The sequence below is a fragment of the Aspergillus versicolor genome (assembly GCF_001890125.1).
Source record: "Aspergillus versicolor CBS 583.65 unplaced genomic scaffold ASPVEscaffold_8, whole genome shotgun sequence".
In the NCBI taxonomy this organism is placed as follows: Eukaryota; Fungi; Ascomycota; class Eurotiomycetes; order Eurotiales; family Aspergillaceae; genus Aspergillus; species Aspergillus versicolor.
The window spans coordinates 396,950-412,967 of NW_024467531.1; the positions used below are offsets into that span (position 1 = coordinate 396,950).

The 16,018-nt window shown below is 49.5% G+C and overlaps 7 protein-coding genes across 7 annotated transcripts; 5 read left to right on the forward strand and 2 right to left on the reverse strand.

The window, feature by feature from the left end:
* Positions 1-62: 62 nt before the first annotated feature.
* ASPVEDRAFT_810393 (RBR-type E3 ubiquitin transferase) lies at positions 63-2,591 on the reverse strand. Its single transcript, XM_040816966.1, has 2 exons — positions 2,428-2,591; positions 63-2,374 (listed from the first exon to the last, which is right to left on the reverse strand). The coding sequence occupies exon 2, from the start codon at positions 2,297-2,299 to the stop codon at positions 440-442; it is 1,860 nt and encodes a 619-aa protein (XP_040670491.1). The 5' UTR covers positions 2,300-2,374; positions 2,428-2,591; the 3' UTR covers positions 63-439.
* A 950-nt stretch (positions 2,592-3,541) lies between these two features.
* Positions 3,542-4,376, forward strand: ASPVEDRAFT_86113 (phosphatase PAP2 family protein; the record flags this gene model as incomplete). Its single annotated transcript, XM_040817789.1, has 3 exons — positions 3,542-3,592; positions 3,671-3,860; positions 3,925-4,376. The coding sequence occupies 3 exons, from the start codon at positions 3,542-3,544 to the stop codon at positions 4,374-4,376; spliced, it is 693 nt and encodes a 230-aa protein (XP_040670492.1).
* A 398-nt stretch (positions 4,377-4,774) lies between these two features.
* On the reverse strand, positions 4,775-5,602 carry ASPVEDRAFT_86114 (uncharacterized protein; the record flags this gene model as incomplete). The annotated part of the gene is made up of 2 exons (XM_040817790.1): positions 4,775-5,442; positions 5,530-5,602. The coding sequence occupies 2 exons, from the start codon at positions 5,600-5,602 to the stop codon at positions 4,775-4,777; spliced, it is 741 nt and encodes a 246-aa protein (XP_040670493.1).
* A 1,246-nt stretch (positions 5,603-6,848) lies between these two features.
* On the forward strand, positions 6,849-8,954 carry ASPVEDRAFT_31176 (uncharacterized protein; the record flags this gene model as incomplete). Its single annotated transcript, XM_040810434.1, has 6 exons — positions 6,849-7,248; positions 7,302-7,418; positions 7,479-7,562; positions 7,623-7,667; positions 7,720-7,813; positions 7,871-8,954. The coding sequence occupies 6 exons, from the start codon at positions 6,849-6,851 to the stop codon at positions 8,952-8,954; spliced, it is 1,824 nt and encodes a 607-aa protein (XP_040670494.1).
* Positions 8,955-9,376: 422 nt separating this feature from the next.
* On the forward strand, positions 9,377-12,746 carry ASPVEDRAFT_86116 (FAR11/STRIP family protein; the record flags this gene model as incomplete). Its single annotated transcript, XM_040817791.1, has 5 exons — positions 9,377-11,326; positions 11,380-11,492; positions 11,545-11,711; positions 11,763-11,892; positions 11,942-12,746. 5 exons carry the CDS (start codon positions 9,377-9,379, stop codon positions 12,744-12,746), a joined length of 3,165 nt encoding a protein of 1,054 aa, XP_040670495.1.
* Positions 12,747-12,919: 173 nt separating this feature from the next.
* Positions 12,920-14,386, forward strand: ASPVEDRAFT_810253 (ribosome biosynthesis protein MAK16). The gene is made up of 2 exons (XM_040816963.1): positions 12,920-13,153; positions 13,278-14,386. Exons 1-2 carry the CDS (start codon positions 13,092-13,094, stop codon positions 14,185-14,187), a joined length of 972 nt encoding a protein of 323 aa, XP_040670496.1. The 5' UTR covers positions 12,920-13,091; the 3' UTR covers positions 14,188-14,386.
* A 199-nt stretch (positions 14,387-14,585) lies between these two features.
* ASPVEDRAFT_137113 (uncharacterized protein) lies at positions 14,586-15,233 on the forward strand (the record flags this gene model as incomplete). Its single annotated transcript, XM_040807355.1, has 1 exon — positions 14,586-15,233. The coding sequence occupies one exon, from the start codon at positions 14,586-14,588 to the stop codon at positions 15,231-15,233; it is 648 nt and encodes a 215-aa protein (XP_040670497.1).
* Positions 15,234-16,018: the final 785 nt, after the last annotated feature.

Below are 16,018 nucleotides of genomic sequence, written 5' to 3' on the forward strand. Positions count from 1 at the left end.
AATTTTAAAATCACTGAAAACGTAAGGAACATAATGATGCTATGCTGTACATGCTAGAAAATTATACGAACCAGGCAAGACATAAAGACCAGGTACCTATCCGAATACAGAGCAACTGCAACATCTTGTACAGGACGAAAAAAAAGAGTTCGATAGAAGCAACGCTAGATCAATGGAGATAGTCATCAAGATCATGATCAACCGCTAATACAAATGCAAAATGATAAAAAGGAAAACGCGCAAAAAAAAAAAAAAAAAAAACACACAAAAACAAATCCGCCCTTGGGTAGAGATATCATAGTTAGAAGGTTGCCCCGAAAACTGTTTTATGGTCGTGATTTGATCGTGAAATCGTAAATTGTTGGTGAGATGCATGCGCTTAAATAGGATCGTAATATAATAGACAGAGGTTGTAGATGAACAAGTGGCGGCGGAGGGTTTAAAAACCATCTTCTAGTTCGTCGCTGTCCCACTCGTCTTCCCGATCGTTTTGGACGAGGTCGAGAAACCGCTGGAGGCCTGCGCGTGGGACAACAGCTTGTTCAGCTCGCTCAGGTCCCCTGCCAGCCCTGATCTCTGCCATCGCTCGAGCTTGAGCTTGTCGTTCGGCTGCAGCTGCTCGACCCGCGGCATCGAGACCGTTGGCGTTACGCCCTATTTCGGGATTCCCAATACCGACATGGTTGACTCGTGGGGGCACTGGAGCCGGAGGTGGAGGCTGTCTTGCAGGTCCATTGTTCACCCCCCACGGATGTTGATCCTCGTCGTCGCTGCTGTCGTCGAAAAGTAGAGCATCAGGAACTCGGTGCAGAGCTTCGGCTCCTTCAGGATCGACACCGTCGCCACCTTCCAGATCCCATAGTCGATTAAAGCAGGCGCTAGTAAGGTCGTTGAAGTGGTGGTATGGATTTGTCTCTGAAAGCCAAGCAGAGCAGAGGTAACAGAAGTGCGTATCGCACTTGAAGCACTTCATATGATTGCAACCCAAACGCTTCTGGCACGGAGCATCGCATGTTGGGCAGGCAGATGTGTATAGCCTGAGATAATTCTCGGTTGCCCTCTCCTCGGCCGACAACTCCGCTTGTCGTCGAGGGAAGCACCGCATAAGTTCTCCATGCCAACCTTTCTTACACACGCAGCAAAAGGCGTAATTGCAATCCTCACAAATAGCTAGACGGTCGGCCATAGGAGGTAGTTGACTTTCATCCCCGAGGGGGTCGAAGACAAGACCCTCTGTTTCTTCATCCGAACCCTCCAAGTCGTCTGCCATGGGATCAGTCGGCTTAGGATGTTTCTTTGACCGCGCCGCGCCCTGGCACCATTTCCGAGGGCAGTAAACAGTCGTCTTGTCAGCTTCAAGCTTCCGTTTCCGTTTCAAAAAAACATAGCGTTGAACGGTTTCTTGTTCAAGGGGTATTTGCAGTAATTCTGATGGGCTGAGCGTTCGATCCCGTTTTTTGTGCGTTTTCGTTTGGCCCGGTAACGTATTTTGTTCTTGACCACAGTCAGGAGCCAGACACTTTACGCCTTCAACATCTCCTTCGGAAATGCAGGTATTGTAAAAGTCCTGCAAACAAGACACGCAGAAAACATGTGAGCAAAGCATCAGACGGTGACAATTCGTTCCTTTTTTTGGCTCAAGGCAAATCCCACATTCGAAAGTTTCGTGCTCGAACTTCTCGCGCTCTGCTTTGTTATTAAAATCAAGCAAAGCAATCTTGAGCTCCCTCGCAAGCCGTACTTCGCCACCCGACGCTTCGTCTATGCCAAATGCCGTTTCTGCCAATTGTTGAAGATGGTCTATATAGGTGTAGATGACGAGAGACCGGCCACTTTCTTCCCAAAGGCGTGTACCATCGTCCAAGAGTTTTGAAACGGCCCATAAAGGCAGCCATTGCGGGTTGGTGCTGAGTTTAAATACAGGAGGCTTGGTTGAGGGATATCCTTCCGGGAGTTCAATCTCAAGACTGAGAGGCGGCAAATGAGCAAGAACATGTACGTCCCTTTCGTTGTCCGCGGTTGAGTGATCGTTGCCTAGTTTAGCTTTGGAGCCAAGGCCGACTTCGTTAGCATCGAGGGAGGTCGGAGGGGTGAGAACCGCAGGAAAGCCGACTTCCGGGTGTTGATAGAAACAGACATTTAGAGGTGTCGTCGGTTTTACCGGTATATCGAGGGAGACCCGGTATGCGGATGTCGAGTCGGTCTTGATTTCTGGGAAAATGGCCGCAATGGATGAGAGTTCTTCATATCGTTCATCGTCGAAAGAAGTCTCCGACTCCATAGTGACAGCTAAAACCATCAAGACGGACACGGAGGGTTGAGAGTTGCAGGTCCTCGATCGGTTTTGGGGCCAGAAGCAGAGTGGCGAGGTGGGCTGATCAATGATGAGCAATGAAGACAAACATAGTAGACTCCGATATAAATTACCCAGCAGCTCCCCGAGAATACTGGTCCCCTTATAAATATCCCTCTTTTACTTCTTTTTCTTTTCCTGGGGTGTATAAAAGCGAGTGCAGAGGTTCAAGGACACAGCGATAATAGATCGTCATAAACTCGGCAGTGAAGCGGGAAGCGGGCAGTTGCGTCCAGGGGAAAAGATAGAAAAAAGAAGAAAATATCCTGGAGGTGATATAGTTCTAGAAGCAGCCCTGCGGTGGCGGAAAAAAGGCGAATAGCGTGAAGAAAAGTAGGTATACAGGTGGGTCAGGCAGTCTGGATGGGAGAGACGATCAGGAATCGGAGTTAGGGAAGCAGCAGGGGTTCCGGTCAAGGGCAGGACAGGGATACGAACAGGCCGCGGTGGATAGTCAGAAAGCAAAGAAGACCGTCTGGCAACTTGGAAAGGGTTTGAGGATGCTGAGGCAGATGGAAACGAGAAAGTTGGTTGTAGACGTGAAGAGAGAAAGTGCGTCATTGTTTTTGGCCCGAAATAAGCGTGGGAGTTTCAAGGATGAGTTGGCGTAGGGCTTGAGTCGAGAAGTCAAGATACAGCACAGAAAATAGAGGGAAGAAGAGAAGACAAGACAAGAGTTGGGGTGAAGGATGCGATGAAATGGACGTGTTGGATGGCTGTGATTGTGGGGATTCAATTGCAATTTTGATGGGCATCAGGCAGTCTTTGGTGCCCAGTCGAGAACAGCGAGGACTATGGGTTGAGATTCTTCATCGTGTTTAGATTTCACTTGATGATCGTCTGATTAATTTTAGAGAACGAATCTTATTCGCGTCTTGCAGATAATTTCTTCTTTGCGAGTCTGTGAAGCGATTCGTTATCGATTCTGGCCTGAGGCTGCAACTTCCCCTCCCCCTCATTCCGCCCGCCGCTTTTAAGGTCAACGCTGACTGACTATAGCAGCGACAGTTTTTCGGCCCGGACAAACCACCTCCGAGACTGTACGGGGTACTCTTATCACCTTGATTGTCAACAAGAACCTCCGCGGCGGTCAACAGGCGGACGTCGCCTGTATACTACTTATATTTGCTTGGAGACATACCTAACACCCCCGGTAATCTTTGTGAGAGATTATTTATAAACACAATCATGGGGAAAGAGCCGCCACTCGCTTCCTTGTCCCTGACCCATGTCCATTATGTGAGTTCCTCCGCTATGAATCAACATCGAGTTCAGATGCGGAATGAGAAACTTATCAAGGGTCCGTACCGATGACAGAATCCCGAGGATCCTCTTTCATTTCTCTCCGCGTGGCTGGCTCTTGTACCGCAAGCGCTATGCGTGGTCTACGTCACACTTGTCTGGGCGACGCGGGAGGTAGAGGTGGGCTTAATGTTTGCTGGGCAACTGGCTTGTGAGGCTCTGAACTTTGCGCTCAAGCGGATTATCAAGGAAGAGCGGCCAAAAGGTATGTGGGCCAGAGCTGGCGGTATTATGCCGGAAACGACACTAACAACAATTGGCTCGGACAGAAATGTTTGGAAAAGGCTACGGAATGCCGTCATCCCACGCACAGTTTGTCGCATTCTTCGCTGTATATATGGGTTTATTCCTTATGTTTCGCCACTCGCCAAACCATCAGAATAAGGGGATCATCTTCCGCATAATCGCTTCAATTGGAATATCTCTCGGTGCTATCGCAGTGGCCGTTAGTCGTATATATTTGACCTATCACACTCCTCGCCAAGTTCTTGCGGGAGGTGCTGTTGGAGTTGTATATGCGCTGGCTTGGTTCATCTTTACTGGATTTTTGCGAAGCTACGGCTGGATTGATTGGGGGCTGGATCACTCGGTAGCTAGGTGTTTTCGACTGCGGGATTTGGTCGTGAGTGAAGACCTTGCAGAAGCCGGATGGCAGCGATGGGAAGCAAAGCACAAAGTAAAACGAAGCGAGAACGGCGGCCATACATCGAAGTTAGACTGACGATGTCTATCGTCTTTCACGCCGACTTGATAAACACACTCGATACCCATGTTTCTCGCTAAGCATTGAGCACATGTACATTTGCATGTTGAATATATCATTACCAAAGACAAATTCGATTGCTGACGGCAGTTTTGGAGAGAAGGACGTCATCAGTCTCGTCTCTGGCCTTCCCAGAAGTGACAAGGTTGACATGAATCATGAAATGCATAATTGGATTCGGGAGTAGATGCTATGCCTGTATTCCTTTAAACCAAACTAGATCAATACATTGCAGACTAGGGGTATTGGCGATATGCACATATATTCTAGGCTAAACTCGATAGATAGCAAGTATCATCTTACTCTGCCCCCCCAGAACACCATTTACTCACACCTGTACAATAGTACAGTGGTACCTAAACCACCCCCTGCACAATGGGCTCTCCGGGCAAGCCAACAAAACTAGTATCATTCGACACATAGCTATCATCAACCACATACCCACTCCCCTGCGGACAGTGCTTGAACCTCTCTAACACCGACTTCCCATCATCACCACCATTACCACCACCGCCAGGCTGTCGATAACAAGCCGTATTCTCCCTCGCAAACTGCACCAGCCCATCCCAATCCCTACACTTCCTCTTCTGTCTGTCCTCCCCACCAGTATCATCCCGTCTCTCCGTCGCCCTCGGCGTATCATCTGCATCACACAGGACCTGACGCCTCAGCGCGTCCAGGCAGTACGAGACATGACCCCACGAACTCGACTGCGGCTTACCGGCTCGGAACTCAGACAGCGAGGCATGGATGGTCTTCACACAGTACAGGTTGTGGAATCCGTGCAGGACGTAGACTCCCTTTGTTAAGTCCCAGGGAAATCGCAGCTGCGCGGTGGGGAGGTCGTGCTTGGATGCGTATATGTCTGAGAGCGCGACGATGCCGTCATCGATGTTGATAGCGTCCCAGAGTGCGTCTTGGAGCGTGTTGTTGTTTGGGGATGCGTAGTCTGTTATCTGGATGTAGGGCTCTTCGCGGGTGCGGTGGAGATGCGCGTACGGGGAGGCCGGGTCGATTGCATTTTCTGGAAGAGCGGACAATTGTTATGATGTCTAGGATGACGGTTACCAAGACCATGGTGAGGGTTATGTAGTTGAGCCTGTTGGTGTACTTGGTGTAGTACTGGCGGTTTCGTGCTTCTCCTGGAGAGACTTGGACGGGGAGGGGTCTTGACTTTTCGGCATCATTGGGGAGGTCTGCGTCTTTTGGTCTGGTTCTGCATAGGATCCTCATGATGATAGAGGGGTGGTAGTTGCAACGATAGAGGATGAAGGAAATGCAAAGGGATGGTTATGGAAAGAAGAACTACGCCGGAGAAGGTCCTGTCTAAATACACCAGAGATACGAAAACGACCATAGAGCATCATTTTCATAATTTTGAGATGTCTCGGGAACTGGCATAATATCGATTCGTTTGGGTTTTGCTGCGTTGTCCTGGCTTCAGATAACAAACGGAATTATTGATGCTAGAGAAAGCTTTCAACAGTTTTTCCATTATTACCAGGAAATAGATACTCATTTCATGAGTTTAACGAGCTTTCATCTGGAGCATGGTCTGCTGGTCCAGTTTTCTGGGGCCAGTATGAGGTTCCTTATTAAGTTGTCTGTTGCTAACTTGGGATCCTTTCTCGGTATGCTTTCGAAACCAAGCAGCTCGACCTCTGGTCTGTAACCTCCCGAAACCAACGCTCACCAAGCTGAAGATGGGTTACTGGGATCTCCGTAGCAAGGCAATGTGATTTGCCAATAATCCTGGTGGTCGAGATTTCTTGCAAATGGTCGTTGAGGCCCATGCACACCGTCGAGACAAGCCGGTGTGCAATTATTAGTAGACTCTGATCTAGACCATTTCGTAATTGCGAACAATTTCCCTAGCTTATTTATATAGCACATCTTCCAAGTTGGCAGGCTGACAGCAGGATAATATGCGTCAGGGCTGCCATAGCAAAGCTCCAAAGTACAGTGAATCAAAACAACAACAAAACCAGCCACGGATTCAATTTCCTATAAAGTCCTGCAGTTTTCCAAGTGCAAATTCTCTAAGAGCATCTTGGACAGGAATTATAGCCAGCTGCAGTCAGCCACCGCTGACGCTGGGTCGCTGACGGATCCGCGGCAAGGCTCTTCGCAGCCCGACATCAACCATGACAATCCCGAAATGATCAGAGAACTGTTCGGGAAATTCGGCAAGAAAGAAGACCAACGAGGGGCGTGTCAGCAGCAAAGAACTTGGGTGTTGTCCACTTGGAAGGTCCAGGCTGCATTAAGGTTCGTCATACAGTGAGCTGTCTCATCCGCCCCATCCGTCGCCCTATCTATCTTGCTTACATACCCATTTTTTCATCTCTTAACCTCCAAAATTAGACAAAAGGACATAAGGGAGTTATAAAACCCGCTTGGTATACTTATACCCTTGGCAAAGCGATCATCATGATCAGCCTGACAAAACTGGCGGTTTTGTTCGCCGTCCAGGTTTGCTTCGTCGCAGTATACCTCCAACTAAAGAGCCCTACCGCCGTGGACGCGACACGGGAAATCACCTACAAAGGCACCCGGTCATCTGATATCGAGCATTTTCAGAATATTTTCTATGCGGAGGCACCAACCGGACACCGACGCTTTGCTTCGCCGATTCCAACGAGGCCACAAAGGGACTCTGTCATCGATGCTACCAAGGCTGGTGCATGGTGTCCTCAGGGGACTGGTGATGTACTGCCGTTTACAAGCCGAGTCACCAATATTAGCGAGGATTGTCTGAGTCTGCGTATTGCGAGGCCAAGGGGAACTAAGAGCGATGCAAAGCTCCCGGTGATGGCATGGCTTCACGGAGGTATGGCACTTGCCTGGGAACAAGCCATAGAAGAACATACTGATGATCAAAAGGTGGCCATGTTTTGGGCTCGGCTTCTGAGATCTTGTACAAGCCAGACGGCTTGGTGAAGCAATCTGTGGCTGATGGGCGGCCGATGATTTATGTTGGGATCAATTACCGCCTGGGCCGTAAGAACATATGCTGAACTAGGCTTGCTCTGAGAAGCTGGTTGCTAATTTCTTATCCAGTTTTCGGTTTTGCGACTAGTAAAACGTTGATTGAGAGAAAGGAAACGAATGTCGGACTGCGTGATCAACGCGCCGCTCTCGAGTGTATGGAGTGATATCCAATGCTGATTCTGACGCACAATACTGACATCGTTAATCAATCAGGGATTCGTGACAATATTGGGGCTTTCGGCGGTGACCCTGAAAGAGGTACAATTTTCATCCATTCTCAGTGTTCAAGGGCTGACAAGATTCCTTCTAGTTACTGTTGTTGGGCAAAGCGTGGGAGCTGCTGACATCGGACTGCAACTAATGGCATTTGGCGGAGAAAAGAGTGTCCCATTTCAACAGGCAGTGTGAGTAGACCGCAGGTGTAACCATTTAATCCATTGTATGCTGACATCCACCTCCAGCATGATGTCAGGCAGTCCGGGAGTAAACTTCAACAGTCATCCGGACCTGGTTGCTAATAACACAGCTGCCATTGCCCAACAAGTGGGATGCGTCAGTGATGGCCATGGCCAGGAGCTCCAAATGTTAAAGTGTCTCCGAGACGCTCCTTTCGAAGTGTTAACTAATCTCTCCGTTGCCGCTGCTCGGACAGCCCGACCAGCATTTGGAGAAGGCTATTTCTACCCAACCATAGATAACGACTTTATTCGAGACCGGCCCTCAAGGCTAGCACGCGCCGGCAAATTTACCAAAGGGATTCCACTAATTGCTTCCTGGGTGACGAATGATGGCGCTTGGTACGCACCGCCATCTACTTCGACAGATGAGGAAGTTCTCGGTACTTTCGGGCTTTGGCTTCACAATCTGTCGGAGTCTACGAAAGAGAAACTCCTTCAGCTCTATCCCCTAACAGACTTTGAACACATGGTAAGACCCGAATACGACGGTAAAATCTCCCCGCAATACTATCGCGCCGCTCAGATGAACCGCGACATCTGGTTCACTTGTCCAGTGCTAGACATTACCTACCAGTACGTCCAGCAAGGAGGTGTGGACAAATCACAGGTGCGACTTTACGAGTTTAATGAAACTAGGTATACTCCAGCCTTCAGAGCAATGGGCGTGCCCATGTGGCGTGTTTCGCATCTCAGCGATATACCATACCTGTTCAACAACGACAACCTAGGCGGTGGATGTGATAATTCAGAGAGCCAGCTTAGCTTAGGTGGAAAATTCAGTCATACGATTATCCGGTTCATCTATGGGATTACACTGGATGGAGAGGACAGTGGTGTTAACTCCTGGCCGCCTGCCTTCTCGAAGAACGCATCAAAGAGAGCGTCATCATCGAATGATGGTCCTGATAAAATCACACTCCAGGTGTTTGGTGGTCACCATGGATCTGTGCCAGTAACTGTGAACAAAATACCTAGGACAGACCCAAGTACATTGAGTGAGGCAGAGAAGGCAGTTTCCTGGTCGAAGTTGTTCAGTCGTTGTGAATTCATCAATGGGCAGCAGTTTAGAGAAGAGGCGGGGGTTTAAAAGTTCAATTGCAGCAAATAAACGTCCATCTTTCAGTTGCAGCTTCAGGTTTGTATTAATGGGTACACACAAAAAAACACTACACTACACAGTCCGATGCCTATATAGTTCCCGATTAGGAAAGTGCAGCAACCGTCATTAGTAATCGAGATAAGATCACGTGGTGGGGTCTCGCCCGCCGATCCACAACTTTCAGGACCGGGGAAGGCTTCGTTCCTGGCTCAAGCTCAATCCAGAACACCATGTCTTCCCTTGCTTTGGTCGAGTAACATGTCACACCTGGAGTGTCCTACTCACATGTTTGATAATAATTGAACATTTGAGGCACTTATTTTAGCCCTTCAACACTTATTAATTCCTCTTGTTGTTGATACCCGTCCTATCTTTGATATCACCTTTCAAAACATACAGCTGGCTTCATTATGGATGAAGCCGCTGCTTCTGGAGATGTTTCCATGGAGCAGCATCACATAGTCAAGGCGGATGAAGTGGATCAAACCGGAACGGATATCAGTCCTGTTCCTGATGACCAAATGATGGAAGAAGTTGGGGAAGTTCTACGACAGGAGAAGGCTGCGCATGCGTCGGCAGGCGAGCCACAAGAGCAAGTATCCAATATACCGAGGCGTCCTGAGCTGCATCGAAATTCTGCAGCTCCTCCGCCTCCGCGTCAGCCTCCGCCACCGGCTCCTGCTCAACACAATCTCGATGCGGCTCCGAACTCGCTAAGCCTAGCCCAATTGAGGCAGCTTGTTCAGGAGATGCCCAAGGCCGAACAGCCTGCTTATGCATTTGAGTATTCAGACACTCAACCTTTCTCCGAGGAGATTGAGGAATGGTTCCAGTACAGCGAGTTCGATCGAGCTATGCTTCTTGGTATGAAATCTTCCTTTGAACGTACGTGGGGCTCATTTTGCGAGAACCAGCCTTCTCTTTCTCCCCGTACTTCTTGGCTTGATGGCCCCAACGAGATGCAAAAGCTGTTTCTAAGTGAAGTACTCGATAACTTGCAGGATAGTGACATCATGGTCCGCGTTGAGGCGTTGGAAATCGTGTGCTATGCCGTGACAGGGGTTTGGAGCGTCACGGCTGGAAAGAGCGCACCAAGCTATCCTGAAGGTTCTGCCGTGTCCGCAGAGAAGGCTAAAACCAGGTCTCTTCAGCTGCAGTGGATTGAGAATAACGCAAAACTCGTTCATGAGTGCGCCGGGCTTCAATCACTATACGGGTGCTTCTTACGAGCATTTGAAAGGCTTCGTGTTTCAGCTCCGTCAGAAGGAAATGCCACCACTCCTGAGAGCACTAATCCGGCATTGCTCGCTGCTGCAGAACGGGAGGCAAGCTTGGTTCTGACGGCGTTATACCTGATAGTCGAAGTGGCACGCAAGCAGGAAGTACAAGATCCCGAATATACCCCGTTGAAAGACGGCATCATGAAACTGGAGCCGGAGTTGATGGTGTTCCTGATTGAGATTATCGCTCGGCTACGATGGGATGACACGTCCAATATTCCTCTCACGAGGATCATCCTTTTGTTTTGGAAATGCACGCTTCTCTTTTTTGGAGGTAGCGACAGTCTGAAGCAAGCCAAGGATGCAATGGAGCCACCCTTCGAAGGTGGGAAGAGTGACCCGATGAGAAGAACACCCTTTCTTACTGCATCCCCGCTTGATTATCATAACTTCCGGCAAGAGATCACATCTAAATACCCTGCGTATAACCCGCCGCCCCCCGTGATCCCTCTAGAACTAGAAAATAACTCAATACTCCCTCCTCTACCTCAACATCCCAGCAGATCATACTCCTCAACCGGTCTCTTTTCCGGAGTCGGGCCATCTGTGTCTGGTGGTAATGGCTCCATCCTGCATCAGTCGGTTCACATTGCAACTCCCGCTCCATCGCCTCCACCATCTCCAATCGGACCAGGCGGGAAGGCAGGAAAGAAGCAAAATTACCAAACAAACCAGAACTTCCCGTTTATGTATCCACCACTCGATAATTCTAGCAATGATATTGGAGGAAAGGGTGCAGCAGAAATCCAAGACGTACTCGTGGGGAAGAAATGGGATGGCAGCGATGTTCCTGCATCCGTCATCGAGGCAGGGAAGCTTTTCTCGACACACGTCAAAATGCCGAGGGCAATGAGGCAACTTTGGGAGGAGCGCGAGGAGTTTATGAAGTACGACCGTGGCTGGTATGCGGATGACAACTTGCCCCCTGGCGTTGCAGAAGCCAGCAATGGCGAAATTGCGGACGACCTGGAAAACTTCTCTTTGGAGGAAAGAGAACAGCGCAAGTCTGAGGTCCCAAGGCAAAGGCAGACTGATAACGACGAGGTTCAAAAACGCCTAGATGCTGTTGAGACTTTCTATGTGAGCATATACTCTTCTGTTCCCACAATGGAATTTTCTAATAAACGCTACAGACGCACGCACTTGTACACCTCCAATCGGTGGTAATCGTTTTCTTGAAGATTGTCTTGACGAACGTGAGCGCTCTCGTCAACAACCAGGCTAACGGGCAACCCGGTTCAGCTAGGTATGCGATCTATATGTTTGTAAAGTATCGCCGGTTTTAACAAAAGTTATAGTGAAAGCTTCAACGGTGTAAATGGCGTACCCAGCTTCAACAATGATGCAGAAGACCTCAACTGCGATGCCACCATCGACGAGCTTGACAATATTCGCTTGCGAGAAATTACCGGCAAGGCCATCTCTGGTTCACTTCTACTCTTGCTCAAGTGGTTCAAGAGATCGCGTAAGTTATTACTGGTATTTATCATTTTACACAGAGACTAATTATCGGTAGACATCTTGAAATTCGAGTATATGACACAACTCTTACTCGATTCAAACTATCTGCCATTGATTCTCAAGATGTTCGCCCACCAGGAGATTGACCAAGCGGTAGCGCTCCGGTCGGATCGCGAGGAACTAGGGTATGTAACTTCTGGTGTATTCCCTTTACAGCCGTCTGACTGTTTATAGTTTCTTCCATTTCTGTCATTTGCATTCGGAGCAGCCGCCGGACATCGTGACTGGCTCCGACCAAGAGAGTGAGGACGATGCAGCACCCCCTCCTATTGCTCGACACAGGCCAGAGCCAAAGCGGGCGGATAGTCTGGACGAGGCTGGACAACGCTTTGCAGAGGCGGCCCATCGCCCAGAAGTTGACGAGTTGGGGTATCCAACTGCGCCACCACCCAACGAGCCCATCACAACATTCTCTTTCCGCAACTTCTTCTCGGCTATCAACTACCTGCACATTATGCAGAAAATAACCCGCGACAAGGCCCACCGTTGCCTCCTTCTCGTGCAATACAAATCTAGCACCATACTTCGTAAAGGACTCAAGATACCCGATCCCTATCTCCGTTTCTATACACTCAAACTCTTCAAGTCACAGGTTCCATACTGTGGTCGCAAATGGCGCCAAGGCAATATGCGTGTGATTACAGCTATATACCTCTACTGCCGCCCCGAGCTTAGGGATGACTGGCTGGCTGGCTCCGATATTGATGCGGAAGTTGAGGAAGCGCTGCCTCTGGAGCAAGCTCTTCGGGGCCTAACACACTGGTGGCATCTACGAAAATACAAACATGTTATGGGGGGTGATGAGGGTGCGGTTATTATGGACGAAGAACGGGATTTCTTTGTCCGTGAACTTGAGGCCATGGGATGGGGTTTTGCCGGTGATGAACTGTTGAACGCTGAAGAGGCCGAGCTGGCTGCAGGCGGACCGCTGGCAAATGGGACTGAATGGGACGGCATGTTGCAAATGGAGGGCGCTTAGACGATCCAATATGATATAAACGGCATTTAGTGATAGACAATGACCGAAATGAACAGAAAAGGATTGATTTCCTCCACAAAATTATCTACTTAGTTCACTGCGACTGTCCAACAGTTTCTATACATCGAGGCGTAGACCCACCACGGGGTCTCTGGTTTCCGGGCCAATCGTTGGGCCTCGAATTCTCGTTATCGATAAGATCCAAGTACCATCACGTGATGGACCGATCCGAACTTTTTTTTTTCTCTTTTGCAGACAAGCTCGCAACCTCCGCAGAGACTTATTATATCTACCAACTCCACTGTTGTTTTCCTGCCAGAACCGGTGTGGTTCACACTCAACAACATGTCTTCCGACGAAATCGTCTGGCAGGTTATTAACCAGCAATTTTGCTCTTACAAACTCAAGTAAGTTCCCAACCCAGCGAGGCGGTGTTTGACTCCCAGGCCGGATGAGTTCTTCACCTAAGTTTCGCCCAATTCAATTACACTTGGAGAAGGAAAATTTAACTAACCATTCGACTCCCTTCAGGACAACAAAGGGTCAAAATTTCTGTCGCAATGAGTACAATGTCACTGGTCTCTGCAACCGGCAGTCCTGCCCGCTAGCCAACTCCCGCTACGCAACAATCCGGTCCGACCCCGAGACCGGCGCGATGTATCTTTACATGAAGACCATCGAGCGCGCACATATGCCCAGCAAACTATGGGAGCGGGTGCGGCTGTCGTCGAACTACGCAAAGGCCCTAGAGCAGCTCGATGCGCGGCTGATCTACTGGCCGAAATTCTTGATCCACAAGTGCAAGCAGCGCCTGACGCGGCTGACGCAGGTGGCTATTCGGATGAAGAAGCTTGCGAAGGAGGAGGAGCGGTTGGGGGAGAAGATCGTGCCGAAGTTGGCCCCTAAGATTCGGAGGAGGGAGGAGACGAGAGAGCGCAAGGCAGAAAGCGCGGCAAAGGTTGAGAGGGCGATTGAGAGGGAGCTTATTGAGAGATTACGGAGTGGGGCTTATGGTGACCGGCCGCTGAACGTGGAGGAGGGTATCTGGAAGAAGGTGCTTAGAGGGTTGGAGCGGTCGGGTGAGGGCGAGAGGGATGAGGATCTGGATGATGGGGAACTTGAGGAGGAGGAAGAGGAAGAGGGTGTTGGGGAGGTCGAGTACGTTAGTGATGTCGAGGAGGATGAAGATTTGGAAGATCTTGAGGATTGGCTTGGTGAGGGTGACTCGGCGGACTCGAGCGATGACTACTCCGACGAGGATGAGGAAGATAGCGATGAGGAAAGCGGATCTGAAGATGCGGACGAGGATGAGCAGAAGAAGACGAAGCCTGGCTCCAAGAGGAAGTTCACTGCCCCGCAACCGAAACCGAGGAAGAAGGGTCCCAAGGTCGAGATCGAGTATGAAACTGAGGGTGCTGGAAAGGAGAACCTTTTCGCCTAGGGCGGAACCCCGGTATACTCCAACTGATCTATGGGTGATAAAAAAAAAAAAAGCAAGACCCTTCATTATGGTCTTTTTACGGTTTTCTTACTTGTCTGGCGTTGTTCGGCTTTCATCGCGTTGTTTTGTTGCTGTCGCGGAGTGGGCATGTCATACCCAGCAGTTGCATATATAGCTACACATCTTCCTTGTCGTTATCTTGGCTATGGTACATAATTAAAATTAGTCCTAGCGTTGTCAACCACGTATGCATTGATCTTCAGCCCTGCATGGCGCTCATATCTATGAGTCGATCACGTGCCGGACTGAAACAGTAGCTACCCGACTCGAAACAAAGTTACTCTGGCACCTTTCGCCATTCTCATACCCAATTTCTTCTTGCACAAGCACTCGACAGAATGACTTCCTATTTCTCGTCGTTCACGTCCTCCTCCGCCCTTTCGAATATCGGCACACGCCTAAATTCCCTTCGCCGAGCCATTACCTCCGACGAGGCAGACGATCCCGATAACGAAGACTGCTCGCACATCTCGAATGTCCTCCGCGCGTACTACATAGAGCGAGGTCGTCGCTTCCCGGAATGGCTTCCTCCAGATCCGAAGGAGCGCAATGCTGCTCCCGCGAGGGTAATCGCAACCTCGAATGTCACATCATCTGGACCAGTGTCTTCAGGGCGGGGTGGCGGGCTCGGAGATCTGTGGGGTGATTCAGGCGGTGCCGCTGCACCACCATCTCAGACGGCCAGCTTGCGACGAGGGCGCGGGCATCCCGGATCTAGTCAGTCGTCACTTCCCAGTCAAACTGCTTCTGCCTCTTCACCCTCGCTACATCCCGGCGGTGCAAGGCCGATGCCTGGTCAGCGCAACAATTCATACCAGTCCGTTACCAGTGCGGGCTCCTCTCCGTCTTTGGAGCGCGCGTCGTCTGCGCAAGAAAGACTTCGTGCTAGGCTGCAGGGCGGCCGGTCTCCGAGTCCAGGGCAGCTGTCGGATCCTAGCGTTCGAAAACCAGTCGGGATGAATCAAGGTTCAGGTCGGCTGAGATGAGATGCTGGACGAAATAGCACAAATATCTGAGCTACGAACTCCGGAATATCGCTCCTCGAAATAACACTTCAACGACAATCTCTCTTACAACTACAACACAACATAATACTGGATGCGGCATGGTACAACAAACTCGCAGGTCGACGTTCTTACCGGCGCTCTCCTGTAACACTGGTACGTACCTGTGTGCTTTGTGGTCGGGTTAGTGGCACATGGACTAACACCAGTATCAGGGTGGGATGCTTCTACTTGTCTTTTTCATGTCATGTCAGCGACTGAGCCTTTTATGTTTTTGCTTCGTACTGAGAGGCATTCGTTTCTTACTGTCATTTAGTATCCGAGCCACTAGCTGCGTCTTTTGGTCCGTGTCCATTCATTCTTCGAGCGTAGATATCCAGAATTGTTGAATCTTTCGAAGCTTTTATTGCTCTTTACCATGGCATGTTTTAGGTGGGTGCGAGCTATTCGCATTGCGTGCTTTGCTCGAAGTGTTTTATCTGAGAATTTGAATGCTTAGACATATCAATATAATTCAATATAACAAACCATGTTGCTAGCATATTGAAGGTTGATGGTCCAATACTACGAATTAGTCGAAGACAACAATATATATATATATTTAGCCACACAAACCGTGGAATGACGTTGATCCCTCCGGGCGTTAGTTCTCAACTCGCAGGGCCATGTGGGCAGCGATAACAAAAAAAAGTTATCCAACTTGTAAAGTACAATTAGTACCTGCCAACGGACATTAAGGTACTCTATATATTGAAGTCCAATTTCCT

Bases quoted from the DNA above. Each gene is read 5' to 3' on its own strand.
- ASPVEDRAFT_810393 (XM_040816966.1), bottom strand. From the start codon at position 2,299: ATGGTTTTAGCTGTCACTATGGAGTCGGAGACTTCTTTCGACGATGAA.
- ASPVEDRAFT_810253 (XM_040816963.1), top strand. From the start codon at position 13,092: ATGTCTTCCGACGAAATCGTCTGGCAGGTTATTAACCAGCAATTTTGC. The intron at 13,154-13,277 runs GTAAGTTCCCAA...GACTCCCTTCAG, and splicing joins TTTTGCTCTTACAAACTCAA to GACAACAAAGGGTCAAAATT.